At 38.9% G+C, this 26,749-nt stretch overlaps 1 protein-coding gene across 5 annotated transcripts in view; it reads left to right on the forward strand.

The window, feature by feature from the left end:
- The first annotated feature begins 2,998 nt into the window (after positions 1–2,998).
- The window catches only part of lnx2b (ligand of numb-protein X 2b), a 31,606-nt gene continuing 7,855 nt past the window's right edge, over positions 2,999–26,749 (forward strand). Inside the window, exons 1-5 of one of the 5 annotated variants that reach the window (XM_079838786.1) lie at positions 14,943–15,161; positions 16,106–16,315; positions 16,418–16,659; positions 17,921–18,114; positions 19,218–19,414. In XM_079838786.1, coding sequence (XP_079694912.1) covers positions 16,265–16,315; positions 16,418–16,659; positions 17,921–18,114; positions 19,218–19,414 — 684 coding nt within the window. In that variant the 5' untranslated portion in view covers positions 14,943–15,161; positions 16,106–16,264. Of the gene's footprint in view, positions 3,353–14,942; positions 15,162–16,105; positions 16,660–17,920; positions 18,115–19,217; positions 19,415–26,749 lie in introns of those variants that run through there. The other 4 variants (XM_079838785.1, XM_079838783.1, XM_079838784.1 and 1 more) reach the window with 4 other exon arrangements.

The raw sequence follows: 26,749 nt of genomic DNA on the forward strand, positions 1-26,749 counted from the left end.
CTGTAAGATAGAGTGGGTGTATTTTCCATCAGAATTGATTATGTGGTGTACCTTTGTTTCAAAATTCCATTTCTGCAGACATGAAATATTGCAAGATCTCCGATATTCTATTGAAGGACCTAAAGGTGTCAAAACAACACCTATTTTCAATCTATTTTCCTCTATGTTTGACATTCGACCAGTCATGTCGACCTAGGGCCTATACCATGAAGCCGGTTTAGCTGGCTAGCCAGAAATGTTTAAGCTTAGTTTGTGCCAATCCTGGGTTTACCATTAAAGTGGTTTGGCTTTTAGCAGTGTTCATCTCCATAGTAACTTACGCTCCACGGCTAACCAGCTCCAGGGCAGGTTATGTTCTGGATAATAGATCTCAAAATGAAATTAGACCAATCAGCTATGAGCAAAGTGACACACCCATAATGCAATGAAGTCACTCCCCCTGTTTCTACTCCAAATTAAAGGTCACTACATAGCAAATGTTTTTTAAAGACTAAAGTGTCTGGCTTTTAACAATGCTTATTTAATATAATAATAATTTTGAATGACTTAGATATAATTTATGTAATTATCATACCCTTAATCAATTACACATGTATCATTTTAGTAAATCAATCATTAATAGGCACATAGTTCAAATGAATATAAATAGCCTATATAAAGGCCATACAAATAAGCTTTAAAATCAATAAATAAAGCTATACAAATTACTACATGTGAGCTTAAATGTTCAATTCTCTCTATATATCAACTAAACTAACTTCATAACTTTTACTTGCACTGACTAAGTAAGATTTTTCTTAAAGTTGTCCACTTTCATAGAAAGCTCTTTTCTTCTTCCTGTGTAAATTTGTTTAAATTCCTAATATTTTCAATCATGTAATATTCTGCAGAAGAGAGAAATCAATTTCGCTGCTTCTCTCGCGAGAAGTAGATGTCAGTTTCACTTCTGATGTCACAGCTAAAATCCTAAACTCATTATCAAAGCCTGAGCTGACAGAGAAAGCTGATGACCAGCATCATGGGTACAAACAAAGCCTGAATAGACTGGTTTGGTTTTGTCAACTCAAAACTAATCCTGTAACCCTGAGTTTGTTAAACTACCGTCATGGTACAGGCCCCTGGTCTTTACACCAACTACGGATAAGTCTGTTGGACCTTTTTTTATTAGACCAAAACATGAGTTTAAGAGAATGTAAGTTCCCTGCATATATATTTGTTGCTCTTATTTTGCTCTTCACTTCTGCTCCATCTGCTTCGTTTCGTCTACCTCTCCTTTCATTCAGCAAATATCTTACTTCTTTTGGCTCCTTCTCTCTCTATACTCTGATCTTCGCAATCTTCATCTGTTAGATACAATACTTTGCATATTATAAACTCTTATTTATTTAATTTGTTTATCTCTATATTTTTACTTAATAAATGTTTTATTCCTTGTTCAAATTTGATCGTTGATATCATTGCTTGTCTGCCTGGATCCTACTACATCAGCTCTCTTTTGATAAATCAATTTAATTTGGTTATGTGATGTTTGTGCATGTAGATTGTGTATTTAGCCACAATGACAATATAAACACATTTATATAATTAAACCAGCTTTTGTTTGTCATAATATACCTGGAGGTGTGGCCCTGATTCTTATCAATTTATAGCGGATAGGCTACTGGTACAGTATTTTGAGGAATAGATGAAACAAAGAAACGTCTAGTTGAGCATTGTCAATCAGCATTGTCTGTGCTGGACTTACAGGGGTATAAATCACAGAGGGAACAAGCCTCAGCGCAGAGGTTTTATGAGGGGAGACTTCCCTTGCATCCTGCAGGGGGTAGAGGCCAACACTGTCCAAGTGTCAAAGACCTTTTAACTGGCAGGATCACAAACAAAGAATTATTACTTTATTGGACATCATTTAGGTAGACTTTTTTTCCACTCTCTCTGATTTCTAGTAGGAGAGAAGAATTAACACGCAGAAGCTATTCACTTTAAAGTATAGTTATTATGAAAGGTTTCATTTGAGATATACTCCTGCTGGGTTGTTATGGTTGATGAAAACCGCTCAGAGAATATAGCAAAGGCTATTGTAATTAATTTGTTAATTATGCACCCATAAAACAATTATACACATGAATAGTTTGAATGAAAACACTTAACATTTGAACAAGTGCATTATACTAAAATTAATAATGCCCATACAAGTGTTTTCCAAATTCAAACTTCAGCTATTTCCCACAGCCGCTAATGAATTGCTGACACAAAACATTAACACTGTTGCCAAAACATTTGGAGAATGCACAAAATTCATAGCTGCAGCAAATCAGAAGACAAATAAGATGGTCCTGCACATTAATCAAATCTCTGAGAAAGCCGCATAACTTAATCCATTGAGGATTTGAGTACATGAGAGACTGGGCTAGTTTTCATACACTCCTTTGATTTAGAATAATATTAGGAAATTAAATTAAAAATTAAAAAGTAGTCGATCATTTTTTGCTATAGCTGTTTAGTAAACAAGTGAGCGCAATACAACTAGATGGAAAACATAGCCTATATGATCTTTGAAAGATCATAGGCTATCAAATAGTCTATAATAATGAAAAAGTTATTAACTGAAATGCACTGTTCTCAGGACTGGGTGTTTATAAGCATCAAGTCACACTTTTATTAAGGCTGTTTATATGTTTAAGATTTTGTACGTTTATAAAATGTATTGTCCAAAATAAATTGTTGTATTCACTGAGTAGACTGTTTTGTATATTGTAGCCTACATTATTTGGTACATTTGCACACAAACTGTCCACATTTTTTTCCAACTTTTCCAGCGTTTTCCTGTTTCATGATTTTCTTGGAGTTTCGTAATTATTTTTAAAAGTTTAAATGTTGCTATACTGTTTTGAACAGGTTACCCGTGTGACAACTTACTCCATATGGTAGACAACATGCCCCGCTATTGAGACAAACTGACATATGTCATATGACACATATATGACACATGTGCCTTTCTGCGTATCGTAGGATATAAACTTTATAAACAACGTTTAAAAATGATCCTGACTTCACATTTTTGACAAATTAATTATTTCTCCCGCGTTACACACCTCTGCACCTGCATGCCACGCGCTGAGTCCAAAGGTGAATTTATCCCCTTCCTGTGAAAGAGGCGTCAGATCCGACTTGTTTGTCTGAAACTCATGATGGTTGCGTCGCCTACGGTTTAATAATATCTGGCGTCCAGTTATCAGAACATGGGAATGGAAATGACGAGATATTCATATATTGGAGTTTAGACGAAGTCACGACGGTTTGTTTTATATTTCGACAGCGTCTTTGTTTTATTACTTCCGGAAAATCCGCACAGGTAAGACGAGTTTCGGTCTTGAGCGCGAAATATCCTACGCGTCTCTCTTCTTACACAATACACTAATCTCACATTTTTTTGCTTAAACTTCAACTGTAAGAGCTCTACGTATGTTGCTTATTATCATTGAATGTGAACCACTGAAGGTTAAAGGACAGCAAAGCAAACGCATTACACCGCTTCTGACATACCTCGGACACGTTGTAGGTGTTTTTAGGAGGTTGAGATGAAGGTACCTATGCCGAGTTACGTAGAGAAACGCATTCTTTATTTGTATTGCTTCTTCACCGAACATGTTAGGCTAATTCAAGGGCACTCTGTTGTCCAGGTTACCATGAGAATCTCCCGTCAGCTGATTGATGAATGATTTATGGCTTCTTTATCGTGTGTCACATCTACCTGCAACGTGTAGGTCAGACCACGAAGACCAATTTCAGAAGGTTAGAAAAGTCAGATATTATTTTATATCAGATGATATGTAGTATTAAAGTAAAACATAATGTGTGTTTTAAACCATGCTGTTGGTTAATACTAATATCAGTTGGCTCGGAAGTTACCCCCCTCCAGAAGGCGGAGTCTCCTTTCAGAATAAACATAACGCAAACAGACCTCTAAAGGTAAACAAAATGTTGTTCCGTCTGTTTATTCTGCTGGCTGTTTGGTACGTGTATATATATTTTCTAGTTTGCTTGTTTCTTTCTCAAAGAAGAGAACTGGTTGTTGAACACATCTGGTTCAACGTTGAATGGATCATTTGTCCTGAAGTTAAAGTTAATTCTGCCATCATTTACTCTTCCTAGTGTACTTCAGTTGTGTACAGTATGACTTTCTTTTTACGTAGAACAGAAAATGAGATGACCGCATGTAGATGCAATGAAAGTGAATGGTGACTGAAGCTGTCAGTACCTAGTATTAGGCCTCCTTTCCTTGTTCTTTTGTGTTTCACAGATGAAAGGAAAGTTTTGGAATGGCATGAGGGGAGTAAATGATGAAACCTTTTTCCATTTCGGGTGAACTGCCTCTTTAAGCCTTGAAATGTTGATTTAGGGCATGCATTAACGGATGGAATAGGCAACATTTAATCAGCCTTGTTCCTATTGGCTTAAAGGACGATAAAGAAAAACTCCAGGTGACTATACAGCAGTATATTTTCATACTTTCCGAACTAAGTCATGCTGTCGGAGCTGTGCCATTGCCGTTGTATTCATTATGTGAGGGTGTGTCTGAATGATTCATGGCCCCTGGTTGAGTTGGGTAGGTGAGCGCATTTCAGACTGGGTGTTCACATTTTCTTTGATTTACCATTTGTTCTGTAGGCAGTGGACAGGAATAGTGTTAATTTATTATAATATCAGCACACAGGTAATCTTAACATATGGGGAAACACTATATGGACTTTGAAACAGTCCATGTGACTGTTCAGTACACAAACAGGTAAGTGACATTGTGTACTCAGGGAGGTATGTGGACTTAGGTTTGTTGCTTTTTGTAGTGGAGTTCAACCTTGAGAGGTTCAGAAACTGTGCATCATTACAGGACAGGAAAGATTGACAAGCTGCTTGTCTCCAGTGTGTAAGATACTCCCATGAGGCTATGGGGCGAATCATCTATCTTAGCCAGGGTCACCGCTTCAGTGGACAGTGTGGAAGTAATTTTAAGTAAACACATCACTATGCCCCAAGGTTCAGGGTTTTATGCTAAAGAATGTTTATCAAGGCTGCTGTTAATTACTGGTGTTCTGTAACTTACTAATGCACTTTTTACTATTTACTTTGTTGAAAACCTTAAGTTCAAGTTGTACATTTTGGCATGATAAAATGGGCAACGGAGTCCTATAGATTTGCACTGCAATGGCCCAAACCTTATCTTGTGATGTGAATATCGAAGATCGATTAATTGTCGAAAATAATTTAATCGCTAAAACGTATTGATGGTTGATTAAGCAAGGTCATCAGAGTGCAAAGTTTTGCTCTGGTTTTTGAGGTGTGTGCCGTTCATGAACAAAACATGCAGCAGACACACAAGAAAAAGCAGGCGCACCGTAGTTAAATATTTTAAATCAATAATGTCTTCAAACCATGCAATGTTTTAGGTAGGCTATAGCCGTTTACTTCAAAACAATTAACCAAGGGTCAAAAAAACCCTCCAAAAAAATTATTTTACTGAACATAAAAATTTGTGTAAATGCCAAAGTACATAGAATAAACAACAAGTAATAACAAGATCCTTGTGGATGAATGCGGATCTTCCAGCGCTGTTTCAGTTGTGTGCTCCTATTTGGGCTGTTTACAGGACACCGTTTTCAAAAAACAGTGTGGCCCCATAAATCGTAAAACAATTTGATTGTTCATTTACATGACAACTGTGTTTTGGTGGCCTGAAAACGCAAACTTTTGAAAATGGTTCTCAAAGTGCATGTTTTTGAAAACAATACCTTTATTGTCTCAGGGGCGGTTTAGACAACACTAAAACTAAGACTTTAACTAAAAACTGAAAACTTTTTATGAGTTTTTGACGTTCATTTACACAACAACGGCGTTTTGGGGGCCTGAAAACACAAGCTTTGAAAATGGGTTTAAAAGAGCAAGTTTTTGAAAAAAAAGATCGTTGTTGTCTCTGTGTAAACAACAAAAACGCGGAAAAAACAATGCGTTTTTCCCTCCCGCATTTCTCTCGAAGCCAATACGGAAGTGACTTAAAGGTCCCATGGCATGAAATTTTCATTTTATGAGGTTTTTCAACATTAATATGAGTTCCCCTAGCCTGAATATTGTCCCCAAGTGGATAGAAATGTTGATAGGTGTAAACCCGAGTTCTGGCTGTCTTTCTCTGCCTTTGAGAAAATGACAGGCCAGACGAGCCAATCCTGAAGTCTCCTGGTTTGACGTCCAAGCAGGAACGGTTACCTCCCTTTCCTCCACCCAGAGAATCTGGCACGCCCATGCAAGCGCTAGAGAGATCATTGCTTGTGAACGAGTGAACGCTGGCAGTTTCTCAGTGTTTGGATGTACAAATGAAAACAGAAGTCTTTTTTCAGTTCCTTCTGATCTGTGATCAGTGATTTCTGATGTGTAGCTAATTATTTATTATTCGTGCACACAATGCGGCTTCTCTCTCTCTCGACAGAACGGTGTTTTCGTGTTTTCTATCTTGTGAGTCAGTGTTTTTGTACGTCCTCGTCGCGTCTATCTGTTCTACAATGTGCATACAGTCGTTTCTGCTCAACATCAGCAGAGTAACATCTTTAGAGATAAACCTTACACACGCCGAGGCTCAGGCTGCACTGTCCGGTCGGCCTCCAACATCACCGACCCCCAGTACTGCATCTGGCCCACAGCGGAGGCACCAAACGCGGCGCGAGATTAAGCAGAAAGGGGGTAAGCGTGAGGGTATCTGGGCTAGGCTAGCCAGCTATTCCCACAATAAGCTGGATTACATTCGATTACTGCACTGCTGTTGTGTCTTTGTTTGCGCTGTGTACTCAATGCGCGTCACTGACGCTTTCCATATGATAGGAACATATCTAAAAATAATGGTATTATCAACACTTACTCATAACTCGTTCATCTGGACAGCTGTAATGGTACTTTGCATGTGTTACAAAGTTGGTAATAATGATGAAGACGGACTCGGCGTGACTGGGACTCATGTTTATTCAGAACTCTCAAATACAAACACAATAAACTCGCGCTGACTGACAGCGCTCTCATAACTCAGTAGTTACTATAAATAACTTTGTTAGCAATCGCTGAGCTCCATCTCTGGTACATTAGTGATGTCCGGTTCGCGAACGATCTTTCTTTTGAACCGGTTCTTTTTAGTGAACCGAATCAGTTCACCAAATCGGACTGAATCGCTTTAATTGGTTCGCGTCTCCAGTCAGCGCTGATCCATAATTTACTAAAGTTACTAACTTTCTGGCATGAGTGACAGCCCCTCCGACTAGAAATAGACTAATAACCTGAAGTATATGCTGCAACTAAAACAGTTCACTGAACTGAGACTGACAGAACTGATGTGAAGTGAACTCAGGTCCATCCGTCTCTCTGGCAGCAGCTCGTGCCTGCTCGTGCCTCGTAGACCTCATTAAACCACGCCCCCTCCGCTCATATCAAATGCAAAGATGTCAGCCAATCACAACAGTGGGCGTTTTTACTGAAGTCTCACAGCAGACACGCCTCTTGTAACAGGGCCTCATAGAAAAAATGCCTTTTATTTCTAAATTATGACATTTTATGATGTAAAAATCATACTAACAATATAAGTACACCTCAGGAAACATTATAAAATAATAAAAAAATGCCATGCCATGGGACCTTTAAACTGCAATTCATCGACTGGCCACACAGGCTCCAGAAGGGAGCAGAATCTCATTGAGCCCCATCTTATAATGCCTAACTATACAACAGAAAAAACATGTTTACAGCCTGGTACAAATTGTGGTTTTGGTCTATATGGCTAATTTTTTTTTGGGGGGGGGGGGGGTTATAACTCATTCGTTTACATTATATAAAGCCTTAAAGTTCTGCATAATTAAGGGTGGGGTCACTTTGAGTGACAGGTGGATAGCCATTTATCTGCTGTCTGTTAGTAATCGTGTCACCTCAGCTCCACCCACGTCCCACCTCTTTGCCCATTTTCTATTATCCAGGAGTGATGTGCAATGACGCAACGGCCAGCTCGTCCCTACTTTACGCTTCAAAACTGCTCTTCAGAATCCTATGGGTGACGTCACGGACACTACGTCCATATTTTTTTACAGTCTATGGTTTTGCGCATGCGTATTACTTGTTTAGTGCATTCGGTGTGAGTCTGCTCTGTAAAAGCAGAGGCACACAGTCTGTTCCAGTCCATAGACACACACACACATGATAGCACAGTTGCCGCATGCCACAAAACCCATCAGATCCATTTGAAACTTCTTTAAATCAGCAACAAGGTTTATTTCAAAAATACATCTGGCATCGTGACAGACATGGTAACTTTAAACTTAGGTATAGGAAAGCGCAATTCATTCTACAGAATTAACAGTGTATATCAATATTAAGTGCAATTGCTAACTGCTGGCCTGGCATGCATATAACAGTGTTTTTAATCTATAAACGAATATCACACACTTATATTAAATATAGAATGTTTATTAACAAAACAAAACACCATGAAGATGTGTGTGTAAATTAGAATGGTTACCTCTGGATTCTGACACCTTAATGAGGCAAAGTTTACAGATTGCCTCTTTAATGTTTGCAGGTTCTCTAGTATTAGCATTTAAATACAAAATATTGCCAAATAGGCGCTTATACATTTCACTTTGAAACCAAATCTTCCACCATCGTCTTGTCAGTTAGCTTGACTCACTCTTCTTGTCAGTCTGCTTGCTGCTACTGATCCATGTTGCGACTTACATTCGGCTCACGCTGCATTGAGCAGACGCATTCAGTTTTTAATTGTGGTGCCTGTTCTCTAACTTAACTAAATAATTTTTTATTACTACAGGTGCTGGTCATATAATTAGAATATCATCAAAAAGTTGATTTATTTCACTAATTCCATTCAAAAAGGGAAACTTGTATATTATATTCATTCATTACACACAGACTGATATATTTCAAATGTTTATTTACTTTAATTTTGATGATTATAACTGACAACTACACTCTAAAAAAAAAAAGGTTCTATATTGCACCAAAAATGGTTCTTGGCTCGTAATCATAGGGGAACCTTTTTTAGTGCTATATAGCACCAATTTTGGTGCTTCAGTGGTTCTTCAGCGGTTCTTCAGAGGTTCTTCAGCGGTTCTTCAGAGGTTCTTCACCGGTTCTTTGACTAAGGTGCTATATAGCACCTCTGAAGAACCGCTGAAGAACCACTGAAGCACCAAAATTGGTGCTATATAGCACTAAAAAAGGTTCCCCTATGATTACGAGCCTTTTTTTTTAGAGTGTAAGGAAAATCCCAAATTCAGTATCTCAGAAAATTAGAATATTGTGAAAAGGTTCAATATTGAAGACACCTGGTGCCACACTCTAATCAGCTAATCAACTCAAAACACCTGCAAAGGCCTTTAAATGGTCTCTCAGTCTAGTTCTGTAGGCTACACAATCATGGAGAAGACTGCTGACTTGACAGTTGTCCAAAAGACGACCATTGACACCTTGCACAAGGAGAACAAGACACAAAAGGTCATTGCAAAAGAGGCTGGCTGTTCAGAGCTCTGTCCAAGCACATTAATGGAGAGACGAAGGGAAGGAAAAGATGTAGAAAAAAGTGTACAAGCAATAGGGATAACCGCACCCTGGAGAGGATTGTGAAACAAAGCCCATTCAAAAATGTGGGGGAGATTCAAAAAGATTCAAAAAAGATTCAAAAAGAGTGGACTGCAGCTGGGGTCAGTGCTTCAAGAACCTCTACGCACAGACGTATGCAAGACATGGGTTTCAGCTGTCGCATTCCTTGTGTCAAGCCACTCTTGAACAACAGACTGCTTCAGAAGCGTCTCGCCTGGGCTAAAGACAAAAAGGACTGGACTGCTGCTGAGTGGTCCAAAGTTATGTTCTCTGATGAAAGTAAATTTTGCATTTCCTTTGGAAATCAGGGTCGCAGAGTCTGGAGGAAGAGAGGAGAGGCACACAATCCACATTGCTTGAGGTCCAGTGTAAAGTTTCCACAGTCAGTGATGGTTTGGGGTGTCATGTCATCTGCTGGTGTTGATCCACTGTGTTTTCTGAGGTCCAAGGTCAACGCAGCCGTATACCAGTATGCCATGCTTCATGCTGCTGACCAACTTTATGGAGATGCAGATTTCATTTTCCAACAGGACTTGGCACCTGCACACTGTGCCAAAGCAACCAGTACCTGGTTTAAGGACCATGGTATCCCTGTTCTTAATTGGCCAGCAAACTCCTGACCTTAACCCCATAGAAGATCTATGGGGTATTGTGAAGAGGAAGATGCGATATGCCAGACCCAACAATGCAGAAGAGCAGAAGGCCACTCTCAGAGCAACCTGGTCTCTCATAACACCTGAGCAGTGCCACATACTAATCGACTCCATGCCACGCCGCATTGCTGCAGTAATTCAGGCAAAAGGAGCCCCAACTAAGTATTGAGTGCTGTACATGTTCATGCTTTTCAGTTGGCCAAGATTTCTGAAAATCCTTTCTTTGTATTGGTTAGGGCTGCCCGATTAATCGAAATCGAACCACAATTGTGATTTGGCTTGTGCGTGATTATAAAAGCGCAAAGGCTGCGATTTTAATTAATTAAATATATGCCCAGCGTGTCAGTGAAGAGTGGCTCTGTGATCAGTAAACTCTTCTCAATCTCTGAAAGCACTGTGAGTTTGAGTCGCTTATTATAACGTGCGCTTGAAAAAGCAACGTGTCAAACATCTTCACAAACTAGTAATGAGAAGCGTTCATAAACCTGTTGTCCAACAAAATACGTTTAATAACATGTTTTAACTCACTTCATATCGTCAGTCGAGCTGATGTGGTTTCTTATCACAGAATGTCAATCAGCACTTCATACTTTATTATTATGAAAATACCCGAGTAGACTTGAACTCAAATACACAATGTCAGTGGTGTTTATTGTTGTCATGTTTAACCAAAGAGTTTCTATCTTCCTTTTATTCAGCTTATAGCTAGATTGGGAAATCCCTAACTATAGACAGTAAGGGATTTCCTGAACACTATTACTTCTCTGATGCAAATGTAGAGTTTCTGCTCGAGGGCGCCCTCTGGCCTCCAGTTTGAATGAAACTTTAGGGTATAAAATAAGAAAAAGAATACTTTTAAATAAATGTATGACAATCCATGTTTTTCCTTCAATGTACAGGAGTTTTAATCCCCACAGTGGATGCATAGGAGGCTCATATTTCATATTAAAGACATAGACTTTAAGAAATTGATATCACAGATAAAAAGCACAGATTTTTATAATATGTTATATATATATATATATATATATATTATATATATATATTAGAGCTGCAACTAACGATTATTTTTTCGATTAGTCGACTAATCTAACGATTATTTTTCCAGATTAATCTTATTATTCTTTTTTACTGATTATTTTATTTCAAAGAGGGTAGTGAATTTGTATATTATTTTAACATGAAATCAATGAATGATGACAATATTAATTGTATTTCAGGAAGGGTAGTGAACATATGCTGCCTTCACGTGCTATCGGAAATTGGATAATTCCGACTTCTGAAGTCGTGATTACGAGCTCATTGCATTCAAGTTTCAGAATGTGGGGGCGTTCATGTGCAATTTTTACCTCGGAAACTCGTATTTACGATAATTCCGATAGCACGTGAAGGCAGCAATAGTATGCCATTTTATAATGAAATATATGAACAAAAGAAGCTTTTTAAACATAATATATAATGATACTATTCATCATAAAATGTATACAGAGTAGGCCTAATTAGGAAAAGTTGTTTACTATAGTAGTTGAGTATGATTTACTTATTGATTTGTGTCAATAGTAAACGAAAATGCACTTGTATTTATCTGCAAAAGGTTCACATACAGGAGCTTTCAGCATAGTGTTAATGTATAACTAGTCGTCTATTTTGAAGATACATGTGCATAAACAACGACTAAAGCTGCCAGAAGTTTTTGCCCAAACTTCAAAGACACATTTAAATGATTAAAGCTAGAGGCATATCTTAACTTTAATGTTACTTTAATCATGTAAACTACCTATATACAACAAGTTATTATGCGTGTTTGGGACAGAGGGGAACCAGGTCGCATTAACAGGAGATATATGCAGCCCATAATAAATAAAAGCACGAGACGTACTGGGGTCGGAGAGGAACCCCGGAAAATGTGACCGTCTGTTGCAATACACGCGCCACGGTTCAGCTGCGCGAGAGAACACTGGCAGCAGGGTTGCCAGGTTTACACAACAAAACCCACCCATTCGTTACTCAAAACTAGCCCAAAACAAGCCCAATCGCGTTTCGGGGAGGTTCTCTGGTAAACATCGCGTTCGGGGGGTTAAATATGTGGGTTTTTTTTTTTGCTTCAACCCGCGGACATGAGACACAGCCCGCGGCAACAGTGTAGAAGTAGCCCAATTCCGCGGAAAAAAGCGGACTTGGCAACACTGATTGGCAGTGTGAAAGCTCTCGCTCTCCACGCGCACAGCTCCTGCTCTGCCACCCCGCGCAGTGTGAAACCGGCGGTACAGAGCGAACAAAGCACAGTTTTATTCGGCTTCTGTTTAAAGTACTCCCACACTTTTGAATGTCGCGGTCTGGCTTTATATGATAAATGATCATTTTCACTATGCCCGGGAGCAAAAGCTGCCATTATTCTAGATCTTCTGTTCCATTCTAGAACGTAAATAATGTGCCGCCGACGCGTCGACGCATTTCACGCACGTCGACGTATTTTCGTAGTCGACGTCATCGACGACGTCGACGCGTCGTTGCAGCCCTAATATATATATATATATATATATATATATATATATATATATATATATATATATATATATATATATATATATATATATATATATATATACATATATACATACATACATACATACATACATACATACATACATACATACATACATACATACATACATACATACATACATATACACACACACACACACACACACACACACACACACACACACACACACACACACACACACAATAAATCCTTCAACCTTTCTAATGATTTTTAGTCATAGGCTGTCTGCATATTAACAGGTAACCCATAATTTTTTTGTTTTCTGTAAATAAATATTAATATTATACTGTTATATTTATTCTTAAATGCTCTATTTTAATTGTTTAATATTGAATGTTATTGTAATAGTAATATTTCTTCAGCAATAATAATCATAATAATCATAATTATTATTAGTAATATTAATATATTAAAAACAAAATGTTATATACCGGTACACACTTTTCATTTGTAAAATAATAATAATAATAATCGCATTTTAAATCGCAATCGCAATTTTAACCAGAATAATCGCAATTATATATTTTCCTCAAATTGTGCAGCCCTAGTATTGGTCCTAAGTAATATTCAAATTTTCTGAGATACTGAATTTGGGTTTTTCCTTAGTTGTCAGTTATAATCATCAAAATTAAAAGAAATAAACATTTGAAGTATATCAGTCTGTGTGTAATGAATGAATATAATATACAAGTTTCATTTTTTGAATGGAATTAGTGAAATCACTTTTTTGTTGATATTCTAATTATATGACCAGCACCTGTATAACAAATCAAAACGACTGTGGGGCATGGTGCCGCGGTGAGCAAGTGATGTAATCGATGTGCAGCTGAACGGTGTAACACCGGTAACACCAACTATTGCAGCAAGCCTGCTGTCAATCTGAGAGATCAAGCCAATCCAAGTGCGCTCCAGCTGTCCGATTGGCATCTACACACCTACCCATCACACCCGAGATCTAGTTTCCATTGGTTGAACTTTCAAATGATATTGGAAAACACTGAGTTATGATCGCGACGCAATAGACCCTTTTCACATTTCCGGGTTTCTCAAAGCGGAAGTCGTCATAGTTGGGTTAATATTGTAGTTGTGAATGAGTTTTTTTTGTGTACCCATTTGCTCAAATAGCAAAAGCAAAACGCCACAATAGTGATTTTACAAATTTCAAAAAGAGGGAAAAAATAGTGAGGTTGCTAATGGCAGTCAAAAGAGAGAGATATGTTAATTTTTACCATCTCTCCCATAGAAACACCCTCGCAGCAGAGCTAACTTGTTTGTTTTTTTTGTTTTTTGATGCAAAAGTAACAAAATACAAAGTATTAGTGTTATAAATGTACATACATAACAAAAAAAATCCAAAAAACGCTGCAGAAATGTATGATATTGATGACCGTTAAAACGCGTCATCACAGTCTGTGAAAATGGTCTATCGGATCCCGGAAGTCCAATAGCTTTAGCCAAGCAGCATGTCAGCCAATCAAATGAAAGATTAATCGATTAATTGATTATTAATTTATTATGGGATTTTATGTAAATTGACATCCATCCCTATGGTCAATATTCAAATTCCATTCTATTTTATTACATTTATACTATTAATTATTACATTTTACAGTGTTATTTAAAAATTATTTTATTAAATTATAAAGTGTTGTTAAAGATTAAGCTTTAGTTGAAGGGAAAGGTAAAAATAGAAGAATTAAATATCCAATATAGACATAATATATAATATCTGTAAAGTAATTAATTTTACTTGACTTGCCACTTATTTAAACGTAGTGGTAAGGAATATCATTTTTAGGATGTGAATTACTGATTAGTGTGAATTATTGTGTTCACAGGGTTATATCTGTTCAGTTATCAGTAAAACGGGAAGAAGGGCAGTAAGAGAGATAAATATGTCCTGCTTGACCTCAGACCACACACACATAACACAGTGTAATTGGCCAGAGGTTGAGCTTGGTTCTTAGAATGCTCTGCCTGCACTAGTACCACATCAGCATTCTACACTCCCCCTCGTCCTCCGTCACACACACACACACACACACACACACACACAAATGCACGCTCTCTCAACCCCTCCTCCTGGGTCGACACAGCCGGACTATGAACGCCAGTCTGTTGAGCTCCCCTTTAACTGCATGTCCTTGCATACACACACTCACACGCACAAACACACTCTGTCCCTTGTTGAGATGACGGGCTCTGGTTTCAGTCAGGCTGCAGGCAGCCAGCGCAGCTGTTGGGCTTGAGTTTCTTGTTTTCATGCAGTGGCTGCTGGGAGTGTAACTGCACTGCCATCTGAGGTGGGTTGGAATAATGATTAAGATTTACTACCTCACATTCATGGCGGACGGTGTGTTTGTTTTGCTCATTTGCTCATCCTTTGAGTGCCGGTTGTTAATCGTCATTGCATTGTGCTATTAATTGTTTTTTATAGAATGGGAATTTTTGGTGTATTATTATCATATATTTATTGTATTCTAAAGGTGATGATTTTATAGTATTATTATAAGGGTCTGACATTGACACATGACGTGTCAATGATAAAATATTTAATTTAAAACACATGCACCAACTTCTTTGTATTTATGTTTGTTTAAAAAACTTAAATACTATTTTTAATTAATTGAAATTGAAAATGTCATGTGGTTTAACCAAGTAAAATTTATTTTCCTTAAACTGAATACATGTAGACGTTTTAATCTGTACATTAAAATGTATATACGTATTCTTCAAGGTATAAGGTTTTTTTTAACGAATATCATGAATTATTCATAAATATCGTCAGGGAGTCACACCACATGACAATGACATCTTGAATGTGTGATTGTATTTAAGGTTACAATACACAAACATTCATTGTAGATGGATTTAGCAGAGATTATGTGGCTCACAGAGGAAAGATCGGGCATACAGGAGTCATTACCAACAAGCTTATTTCTACACTATTCATTTTGAGTTCTTACTCCTTTTTAGAGCAGCTCCTTTGTTTGACCTAGTAGGTGAGTTTTGACTGATGTCTCCTGCCATTTTACAGTGCTTAACCGGTTTAATGACCTGAACAGTGATAGTTAGCCAAACTCAGATTGCTGTTGAGGAGGAAACTTGTGGAAAGGATACAGCTGCAGCCCTCTCCCCATATTGTTGCTGTTAAGTGGATCCATGTCATTTCCTGTCCAGCCGGCATGAGCCAAAAAAAGAATGCCTGACGTGAGCTTCATTTTTTCTTTGTTCTCTTTTCCAACAGAAACTTGGGTGTAGATGAAGCAGCTAGCAGTTTGTACTCTTCTTGGATGGGATATATTTGATTGCTTCTCATCTGATGAATCTGATGAAGAGTTTGCAAGCTGAGAAAGAGGCATAAGCTCTCCAGCGCTGCGGACGTCCAGCTTTACTTCTTCAGGCCATGATGGAGTCCAAGGCGTCTCCATTGGCAGGTGGCGTAACGTGGGCTCGGGTGTGTAAGGAATGTGGACAGTGTCATGAATGTCAGGACAGTCACCTGTTTGAATATCAGGATGAAGTGGATGACGAGCTGGTGTGCCACATCTGCCTGCAGCCTCTTTTGCAGCCTATGGACACGCCATGCGGCCACACGTACTGCTTCCAGTGCCTCAGCAACTTCCTGCACGACCAAGACTTCTGTCCAGTCGACCGCCAGAGGCTTCAGCTACAGCAGTGCCGAGCCTCCAGCCTGCTGGTGCGCAACCTGTTGGACAAACTGGCTGTGCTGTGCCCATTCCGCAGCGAGTGCCAGCAGATCATGCAACGCTGTGAGCTGCAGCCCCATCTGCACAACAGGTTAGTGCGTGCCACAACTTTTAAAATGGAAATGTTTACATATCACTAAGGCACCAAGGCATATTCGAAAAGAGATGTAGACAGAGAAAATGCAGATATCATTCTGTAGAAATGAAGAGAGGTGAATAAATATGCACATGTTGTATTGCTGTAGATATTAAGAGAACTGCTCAAAAATTTGTGGAATTCCACTTATCCAGGTTTCATGTGAACAGAGATTTGAGAGAGCTGAACAGGATTAAAGAATAGACGTAACTGGACCATATGACCAACTAACTGAAAAGAAATGAGTGACTCTGTTAAATAATGGAGTTAATTAGGAATCACATGAGTTATTACTATAAAATTTCTGCAGATAGTTCATCCTGTTCACCGTCTGCCAGGAACACATGGGAGTTGACATATTTAATTTGCGTCTGTTTAGGTACGGGATTTAAGTTGTATTAAGAGTTCATCCCTACTCACAACTTTCCCCTTGTACAAACTTCTAGTTCCTTTCCACACTCCTATAAGATTAAATGTAAAAAAAAAAAAATATAGAGAGAGAATTTGCTTGAAGGTTGATCCACTAAATGCAAAGCCATAGTTAATGATCTGGGTGATATGGTATGAAAAAAAAAAGTCCCTGGGAATAAAATCCATGACTTTGGCATTAATGGAACACTAGTATGACCCTGTGCCTCAGCGTTCATCTCCCTTGCATGGGTTTCCTTTTGCCGCTTTATCATACTTATCTTCTGTGATGTAATGGCATGCCATGGACTAAAGGTTGTTTGGCTGATAGCTCACATGGGCAGGACCGGCCCAGTGTAAACAGAGAGATGGCAGCTGTGGGATGAGAAGGGAGGTATTGACATGGTGAAACCCAGACTAGACCTTATTCTGCTAATTTTTTTGACCAATACCATCCCTGCAATGCAGCAGAAAAGCCTGTTCATCTCTTCATCTGCATAGCTCATCTTGTTTCTGTACTGAGAATTCCCACTCCCTGAGCATGTTCATCTAAAATAATAGATAATTGTTTCAGTGCAAAGCTACATAGCATTTAAGCATTGGTTTGTTTTTCGCTTCTGTTTTCTGCTGACTCCTGAATATGGCAGGTCCACAGCAGCAGTCAGCATTGGTGCATGTTTAGGATATTTTTAGTTACCGCGGCTGCCATCTGGTAATGAATGTCTTGTAGGTTAATTAACAGCAGGCCACTGAGTAATGATGCTGAAGTTCTATCTGTTTCACTGTGCTCCAATTCTCTCTTTTTCAGATGTCCTGCCTTCAAACGACTCAGGGAGGAGGCAGAGAAAAAAAAGAAACCTTCCTGGAACGAGTTTAAAGGAAGCAAATCAGATGGAGATTTAGCTGACGTCAAATCTACCCCAACAATTGCACGCACCGCTCAACTCAGTGGACCCTCAGAACCTGGACTGGTCAACCCAGCCTTTGAGGAGGGGGAAGATGGTATAGCATCTCTTTCTGTTTTTCTTGTACCCTGTCCATCAAATATTATTACAAAACCATGTAATGAGCGTTAGCTGATCCATGTGTAAGCAGTTATGATATTCCAAGTGTAATTAAAATTAGGAGTATTTACATATATTTTTTTAGGAATATTGATACCAAAATGGTTATCGAACAATTTTGCAGATTTTAAAAAAATGTATTTGTATAATTTCCCTTCCCCTAGATTGGTTTTGTTGGGAAACCTTACAATAAATATATATTTTTCATTTTATATAGCATTTTATAGCATTTGAAATGACAGATTTTTAGTTTTTCAATTTTCAATGGATTTAGATAGAAATTTGATGTTGGTTTTCCATTTATCGGTTATTGCATAAAAAGTAAATCTTGGCGTGGCTTATCTGTAATGGCTAGAAATGTTATATCACTATTTCTACATAAATAATATTTGTATAATATCTCTGTTTTCTCTGTACTGTACACCATCTGGTAAGGATTAGATGTAGAAAAGAATAAAGCACATTCTTGGTGGGGTTTTTTTTTTCTTGGGGGGTGTATTATGGTAGTTTTTGATTTGTGGTAGTTCAAGAGGAAAGGTAAGAAGAGTGTAGCACAGACACTGAAAAGCAGAGGAAATTGATTTCCAGTTGTGTTTACTTTTGGGTAAAGCAAAACAGAGGGAATCTTTTATGTTGCCCTTTATTTTGTGGCTGAGGTGTGCCAGGTTGTTATTAATATTACACCGAAATACATTATGTCATTAAAACCAACAATTGTCACTGCCTGAGAATATGTATATTCATGGAGATTCACTCCAACTTGTATCTGCTTAATGCTCTAAAAACACCTGGAGGGAGTCTGGACCTGTCGTCTGGATGAATGGAAATGCTGTTAGTCATAAAGTTGCCTAGTAACTATCTCATTATTTCATGGGAATAATATGTCATACATTTGTGTGCTTCCTTAGATAAATGACTCATTCTATTGCAGCCATAAACAAACTGCATGGGTTACTGTTATATGTTGCAATACTTGGTAGTTGTAAGCATTTGTTCGTAGTTGTTAGCAATCAGCTTCCTGATGGTCTGTTGGTTTCCCAGATACCCCTCTGAGGTCCAGTCTTGTGGCAGAGGCAACTGTGGTGGAGCTGTTTCGAGAGGATACAGATGAGGATTTGGGATTGCGGATAGTGGGAGGGAAGGACACACCCTTGGGCAACATCGTCATTCAGGAGATTGTGCGTGATTCACTGGCTGCTCGAGATGGCAAGCTGGCTCCTGGAGATCATATTCTAGAGGTGAGGCATATCTCCGCTTGCCACACCATCTTGTCTGTTTTAGGTTATCAGTCGCTATGGATTTAAGCTCATTAGATATTCCCCTCAGGTTTTATCTCTCGTTCCATCCGGTTTTCATGTTGTCGGTGTACATACCCCAGCGTCATTATATTTACATTGCAGTCACATCCCTGGAAGTGTATCAAAATATTTATAGTTAATATGAGCACAAGGATTCTCTCCAACATTTATTGAAACACCATTTTACGTCATTTTGTCATGGCGAAATACATTGAGGGGATGACCCGCATTAACAATAAATAAAAAAAGTATTTCTTTTTAAACTATTGAATACAGTCTTTATCTCACCTTTCAGATGACTTTTCACAAAAACGCGATGCATTTGTTTTTTTTAAGACTTTAATTTAGCACCAAATTACTGAAGGCACAGTTAAAAAGCTAAGGTACACAATATTTCTTCTCAATTACAATTCAGTTCAGTTCAGCAAATTTACATTCTTGTTCCCACAATCCTACGTTCTCCTAGGATTTCTTTCCCTGGTAGTCCTGGAAAGCAGTGCCTTGGTAAAGCAAACCAGCATGACTGGCTTCACATTCAAATTCAACCTTGAGTTTGAATGAATGCCTCCAGCTCATCTTGTTTTCATCTTTGTTTGTTGAGATCATATATATGAAAATCTAAACGAGGCCAACTGTCAGCCTTAGGATGATCTGTATCCCAAGCAGAGCTCCTTTGACTTTTTTTGGGAGCTATGGCCTGTAAAGAGATCTGTGGATGGCTTGCATATCTTATTTCTTGAAATGGAATCTCTCTTTTCCCCTTCTGGTTCAACACGGCATTGATTATCACAAAGGGCTGTTCCAAGCCTTAGGCAGGAAGGCTTTTTTGGTCGAGAAGCATAAATAACAGCATTATTTTAGGAACTATTATTATGGTGTTCTTTAAAGTGAACAAAACGTACTGGTTGGATCTTAAAGGGGTCATGACATTTTTCTTGATCTTTTGACTTATAAGAGGTCATTGTACTATAAAAATATCACCTTCCTCATTAGTCCAAAACGTTTTTTTTTAATTAAAACTGTGAATAGTTGTGATTTGGTGTTCTTTCCTTTGTTTCTGCATTTATGGGGTTAATGCGGGGGGTCCAGGGTGTTGTGCCAAATTATGTGACCCTAGTAGGCGCTGTTTTGAGCTAATCCTTATCCCAATCCTAATCATACCGTCACTACTATTATGTGTGTGGTCACAGAATTCGGTATAACACCGGATACGTAAGAAAGCACGTAGGGAACACCGCTTTTGTTATTGTTTTGATTAAAGCCATTCGCTATAATCCTGAATAAAATCTTCATTGAGCGACATCTTCTGTTTTGTCATCAGTAAGACAGATGCGTGTTCATTTTATTAAAAACATGACTTTGCAAATGACAATGTATATGTTCTTTACTTTATCGAAAAGGATTAATGATGAATAGCCTATAAGAACGACAGTGCGACAAATGATGACAGTCAACCATATTTCTGTTTACACAACACCACAAGTTATCTTTGTAACTATAACTGTGGTAAATCCAAGTACTTATGCTTTATAAACCTTGGTTGTAACAAATAGTTTGTAATATGCAAAAAAAATTCACATTGTTGGAAAATGTTTCAACTATATAACAAGATATTTTTCAACATTGGAAGTTTTTTAAATAATGCCACACGTACAATTGCGAGGATTTTGAAAATGATTATGCAAAACTGTTACCTGATTATAGCAGTGGGTGTTTTCTTCCAAGTCTTGAATGCGACACGCCTGTCAAAATGGAGTGTTTAAAAGAGAGGGTCAAACACAGGCTAGAAAATGTTCTTTGATGTAAAAATCTTGATAACATTATAAGTGGACCTAAAATTAAAAAAAAGTTCATGACCCCTTTAAATGAAGGTTACACATTAACCTTCAAGCCAGTGAAGAAAGATTGTCCAAATACAAATATTGGGTCTCATATACTAACAATTGCGTTCCGTATTCACATTTATACGCACAATTAAACTTTTCAAAAAAAATGTTCCGCCTACCTCACAACAAGTGTGTACTCTAATTTGTTCTTCGGAGCATTTTAAATGAGCGACAGTGTCCATGAGGCCAGTCTTTTACATAAAACGCACCCAACCATGTCCATATAAGGGCTTTCCGCACACCCCTTTATTTCGTCACTCAGCAAATAACACTTAAGATGCATTCTCTCCAAAGAGCTCGCGCAGCAAGATCTTTGAGCAATACTAAGAGTGCCATCCTCAAAACAAGTTAAAACACAATAAACATCTTTTATACAGACATTATATACCTCTGATTAGCCAGCTGTATATGCGTGTATCTGCGTCTTTAACCCTTTAAGACCTAAGGGTATTTTTACAATTAATTTTCCGCCTGGTGTTATTTACTAAAAAAGCTTGTAAAACATCAACCCTGTTGTGCACAGACAATTGACACACCTCTTTTTTTTCAAGACAAGTTGCTCTGTCAGTATATTTGTGTTGCATTGATGTCACCTGAATGTAAAATAAGTTATGGGACCATAAAGACAAATGAAAACATAAAACGTAAATTGAATCACTCAAATATTTATTGAAAACACACACAAATAAATAAAAGCTAAGCATATTTCCTCTGGAAAACAGTTTGTTCAAGTCTTTAGAGTCCTGGAACTCAGGAATAAACATGATAACTTATACAGAACCAAAACTATTTACATTTTTCCAAAAAAAGTCCAGGCGCTTTTGGCCTCTTTGGATTTTGGATATTTACTGGTGCCAAGCCTCAAAACAGTTCCTATCAGGAACTTCTCCTCAAACTTTCTCCTCAAACTTTTTCCTCAAACTTTCTCCACAAAACTACTAAAAACTGCAGCGCGTCTCTCTCTCTCTATCCTCAACACTAGCCGTGCGTCTCTCTCTCTTCACAATAAAAGAGCTGTGGTTCATGCGTAATGACGCACACCAACGTGGATGACGGATCAGCCTGTCATTGGTCAAACCCTCATCCAAAATGGCAGCTAGCATCGCGCTAGCAGCAAAAATGACGGAAAATGTATAAATTATGGACATCAAGTGGATATATCTTGGATGTAAGCGTTTTGATTTATTGCTGAACAACTCCAAAAAGATGCACATGTTCCAGGCTGGATAGAAAACCTTCTGTAAAGGCTACAAAGACACCAAAGACACCCCCATGATGGCTAGCTCGTTAGCTTTCTGCTGGAAAAAACGGTAAGAAAATCGATAAAAGTTTCATGAAATAATATAGATATTTATCGGAGGTGCCGTGTGACGTCGTGGGCGATGCCGTCGGGCTCTGAGGGTTAAGAAAATGTGCGGTAGCTCAGGCTGCAAGAAAGCATTGCATACTCTTTTACTGAGGCCTATTTAAGATCTATAGCTATGTTTAAAATGTCATCTTAACATGTTTATAAGGCCACCAAGATTGTGATTTTTTTTTTTTTTGCGTACAGGTGGTTTTTAGAAAATTTAGAAAAAAAATTAGAACAAAAGTTATTGATGAATCATGATTTGTTTGTGAAAACATTTGTTAGCAGATTTCATGTTCAAATTCTTGTGTACGCATGTTTCCTCATAATTGCGTACACTATTTGTTTTTTATACGCACATTTTTATTTCTCACAAAAACCTTCCGAATCCAAGTACACACATGAATTTGTTCTTAACAATGTTCTAATGTTGACGTATTCGGAGCATTCTAAATGAGCGACTGCGTGCTCGAGGCAAGTCACCCAAACTATGTCCAAACATTATGACCACTGACAGATGAAGTGAATAACACTGAAAATCTCTTCATCACGGCACCTGTTAGTGTGTGGGATATATTAGGCAGCAAGTGAACATTTTGTCCTCAAAGTTGATGTGTTAGAAGGAGCAAAAATGGGCAAGCGTAAGGATTTGAGCAAGTTTGATGGCATTGTGATGGCTAGGCAACTGGGTCAGAGCGTCTCCAAAACTGCAGCTCTTGTGGGGTGTTCCTGTTCTGCAGTGGTCAGTATCTATCAAAAGTGGTCCATTGAAGGAACATTGGTGAACCGGCAACAGGGTCATGGGCAGCCAAAGCTCATTGATGCATTTGGGAAGCGAAGGCTGGCCCGTGTGGTCCGATCAAACAGACGAGCTACTGTAGCTCAAATTAATAAAAAAGAAGTTAATGCTGGTTCTGATAGAAAGGTGTCAGAATACACAGTGCATCGCAGTTTGTTGTGTATGGGGCTACATAGCCGCAGACCAGTCAGGGTGCCCATGCTGACCCCTGTCCACTGCCGAAAGCGCCAACAGTGTGCACATGAGCATCAGAACTGGACCACGGGGCAATGGAAAATGGTGGCCTGGTCTGATTAATCACGTTTTCTTTAATGTCACGTGGATGGCTGGGTGCATGTGCGTAGCTTACCTGGGGAACACATGGCACCAGGATGCACTATGGAAAGAAGGCAAGCCGGCGGAGGCAGTGAAATGCTTTGGGCAATGTTCTGCTGGGAAACCTTGGGTCCTGCCATCCATGTGGATGTTACTTTGACACGTACCACCTACCTAAGCATTGTTGCAGACCATGTATTGTACACCCTTTCATGGAAACGCTATTCCATGGTGGCTGTGGCCTCTTTCAGCAGGATAATGTGCCTGCCACAATGCAAAAAGGGTTCAGAAATGGTTTGAGGAGCACAACAACGAGTTTGAGGTGTTGACTTGGCCTCCAAATTCCCAGTAGGGGTTCAATCTTCAACTGGCTGGCAGGAGCCGCCACTGGCAGGTCATGTGACCTGTCAGTGGGTGGTGGCAGCTGCCAGTCTGATTCTGGCTGGTCACGTGACCTGCCAGTGGGTGGGTGGTGGCAGCTGGCAGTTGGATTCTGGGCAGGCTGGCTGGCAGTCTCAGCCACTGTTGAGCTGCGTGTATAACGTGTTCACTATTGCTGCATGGAAATACATTGTTTTATTATTAAGAATATAATCTTAAGAATTTATTCTTTTGTATAATAGAACGTGATCACGACTGGGTGCTTACTGACGCCTGGCTGGCCACTCAGTTTAGCCAGCCACCCTTGCCTCTAATTCCAAGAAAATTTTTCTAATTTGAAAGAAAAAATTGCCTATAAAAACATGAATTATCCCAATATGAATATTCAGAGAGCAGCCAGTCAAGCGTCAGTAAGCACCAGTGATGCGCGGGTTGATCCAAAATGAGCGGGTGCCCGCGGCCACCCGCGGTTACCCGCGGTTACGAGTCATCCAAAAATATTTTTAATGATATTCGGGTCACGGTCGGTCGGATCGTCAATAAATCCTTATTTACCTTTTGAATGTTGAGCGTTATTAACTTTTGAATAAATGCTGACGCGGGACAAAATGCCCGATTTCCCAAAACGTTGAACTGAGCAATGCCATTGTACCATTTTAATAGGCTACTTTTAAACGCATTTAAAGTCAGTTTTATGTATTTTCTGAGAGGGGGCGGGATTTTTGTTGGGAAAGTCGGGGGAGAGACGCACACTTCGATTAGACTGGATAAACACATGCAGCATCTTAATTGTTAAGAAAATTAAACGAAATAAATGAATAAATCAAGCCTGTATTACATAACACTAGGCTATATCATACAGCATTCAGAAAAATAACAGTTTGCGCTCCTAAGGGCTTTCACACTTTTCTAAATGTTTTCCAAATGTGGGCTGATGAATTCTTCAAGCCGGGTCGAAACATAAACATCGCGTTCATCAATAATATGCATCTGGAGCTGAAATGGAAAATGATGGGCCGCCGCAAGAACTTCCTGCTCTCGCTGCTGCACCTCTGAGCACCACGCCAGGGCCTGAAACATTTTCTCAATTGCCCAATGAGCTACGATGAGCATTTACTACTATTAAAAAATGCGGGTCAGGAAGCGGGTTGGGTACAATATTTTCTTCTTTTTTTTTGCGGTCCGAGTTGCGGGCGGGTTAGTTGAAAACGTCGGTCGGGTGCGGGTTGTTTATACATTGACCCGCGCATCACTGGTAAGCACCCATTCGTGATCACGTTCATTTGACTGCTTTAATAGTGAGAAACCCCTCTAAAACGTATATCATACACAATAATATATTCCTAAGATTATATTCATAATAATAAAATAATGTATTTCCTTGTAGATCCAGTGATAGAGAACGTGTTATACTCGTAGCTCAACAGCGGCTGGTTGGACTACGCGGCCAGCCAAGTGTCAGTATGCACCCAGTCGTGATCACGTTCATATGACTGCTTTAATAGTGAGAAACCCCTCTAAAACGTCTCATACAAAAGAATATATTCCTAAGATTAATAAAAGGATGTATTTCCATGCATCGAGAGTGATAGAGAACGTGTTATACTCATAGCTCAACGGCGGCTGAGACTGGCAGCTGCCACCACCCACTGACAGGTCACATGATCTGCCAGTGGTGGCTCCTGCCAGCCAGTTGAAGATTGAACTCCTTCTCCAAATTCCCCAGATCTCAATCCAATTGAGCATCTGTGGGATGTGCTGAACAAACAAGTCAGTTCCATGGAGGCCCCACCTCGCAATTAAGGATTTGCTGCTAACATTTTGCTGCCAGATACCACAGCACACCATCAGGGGTCTAGTGGAGTCCATGCCTTGGCGGGTCAGGTCTGTTTTGTTGGTCCTCTCTCTCTAGGACCAACAAAATATTAGGTAATAATGTTATGCCTGATCCGTGTATATGTGTTTAAAATGTAATCTTAAAGGAATAGTTCACCCAAAAATTAAAATTAGCCCATAATTTACTCACCCTCAAGTCATCCTAGGTGTATATGACATTCTCAGAGATATATTACAAAAGTCCAGGCTAATCCAAGCATTAGAATTGGATTCATAGTTGCTCTGTTTTTGAAGTCCATAAAAAGTGCATCTGCCCATCAAATAACATGCTCCACGCAGCTCCGGGGTGTTAATAAAGGCCTTCTGAAGCGAATCGATGCGTTTGTGTAAGAAAAATATCCATATTTAAAACTTAAATTTTTAATTAAATTTATGGAATGTTCAATTTATGGAAACATTTTTGAAAGTTACCCTGCCGATCGAAAGATCATGACGTCACGTACGCATCTTGAGTTTCACTTTCAACATTCAACACTTTTTCATGGAATGCGGTCGGTCTAAAGCAGGGGTGTCGAACTCCGGTCCTGGAGGGCCACTGTCCTGTAGAGTTCAGCTCCAACCCTGATAAAACTCACCTGCCTGTAGCTTTCAAGTAAACCTTTAGACCATGATTAGCTTGTTCAGGTGTGTTTGATTAGTGTTGAAGCAAA

This window comes from Gobio gobio (genome assembly GCF_949357685.1).
Source record: "Gobio gobio genome assembly, chromosome: 16".
NCBI lineage: Eukaryota > Metazoa > Chordata > Actinopteri > Cypriniformes > Gobionidae > Gobio > Gobio gobio.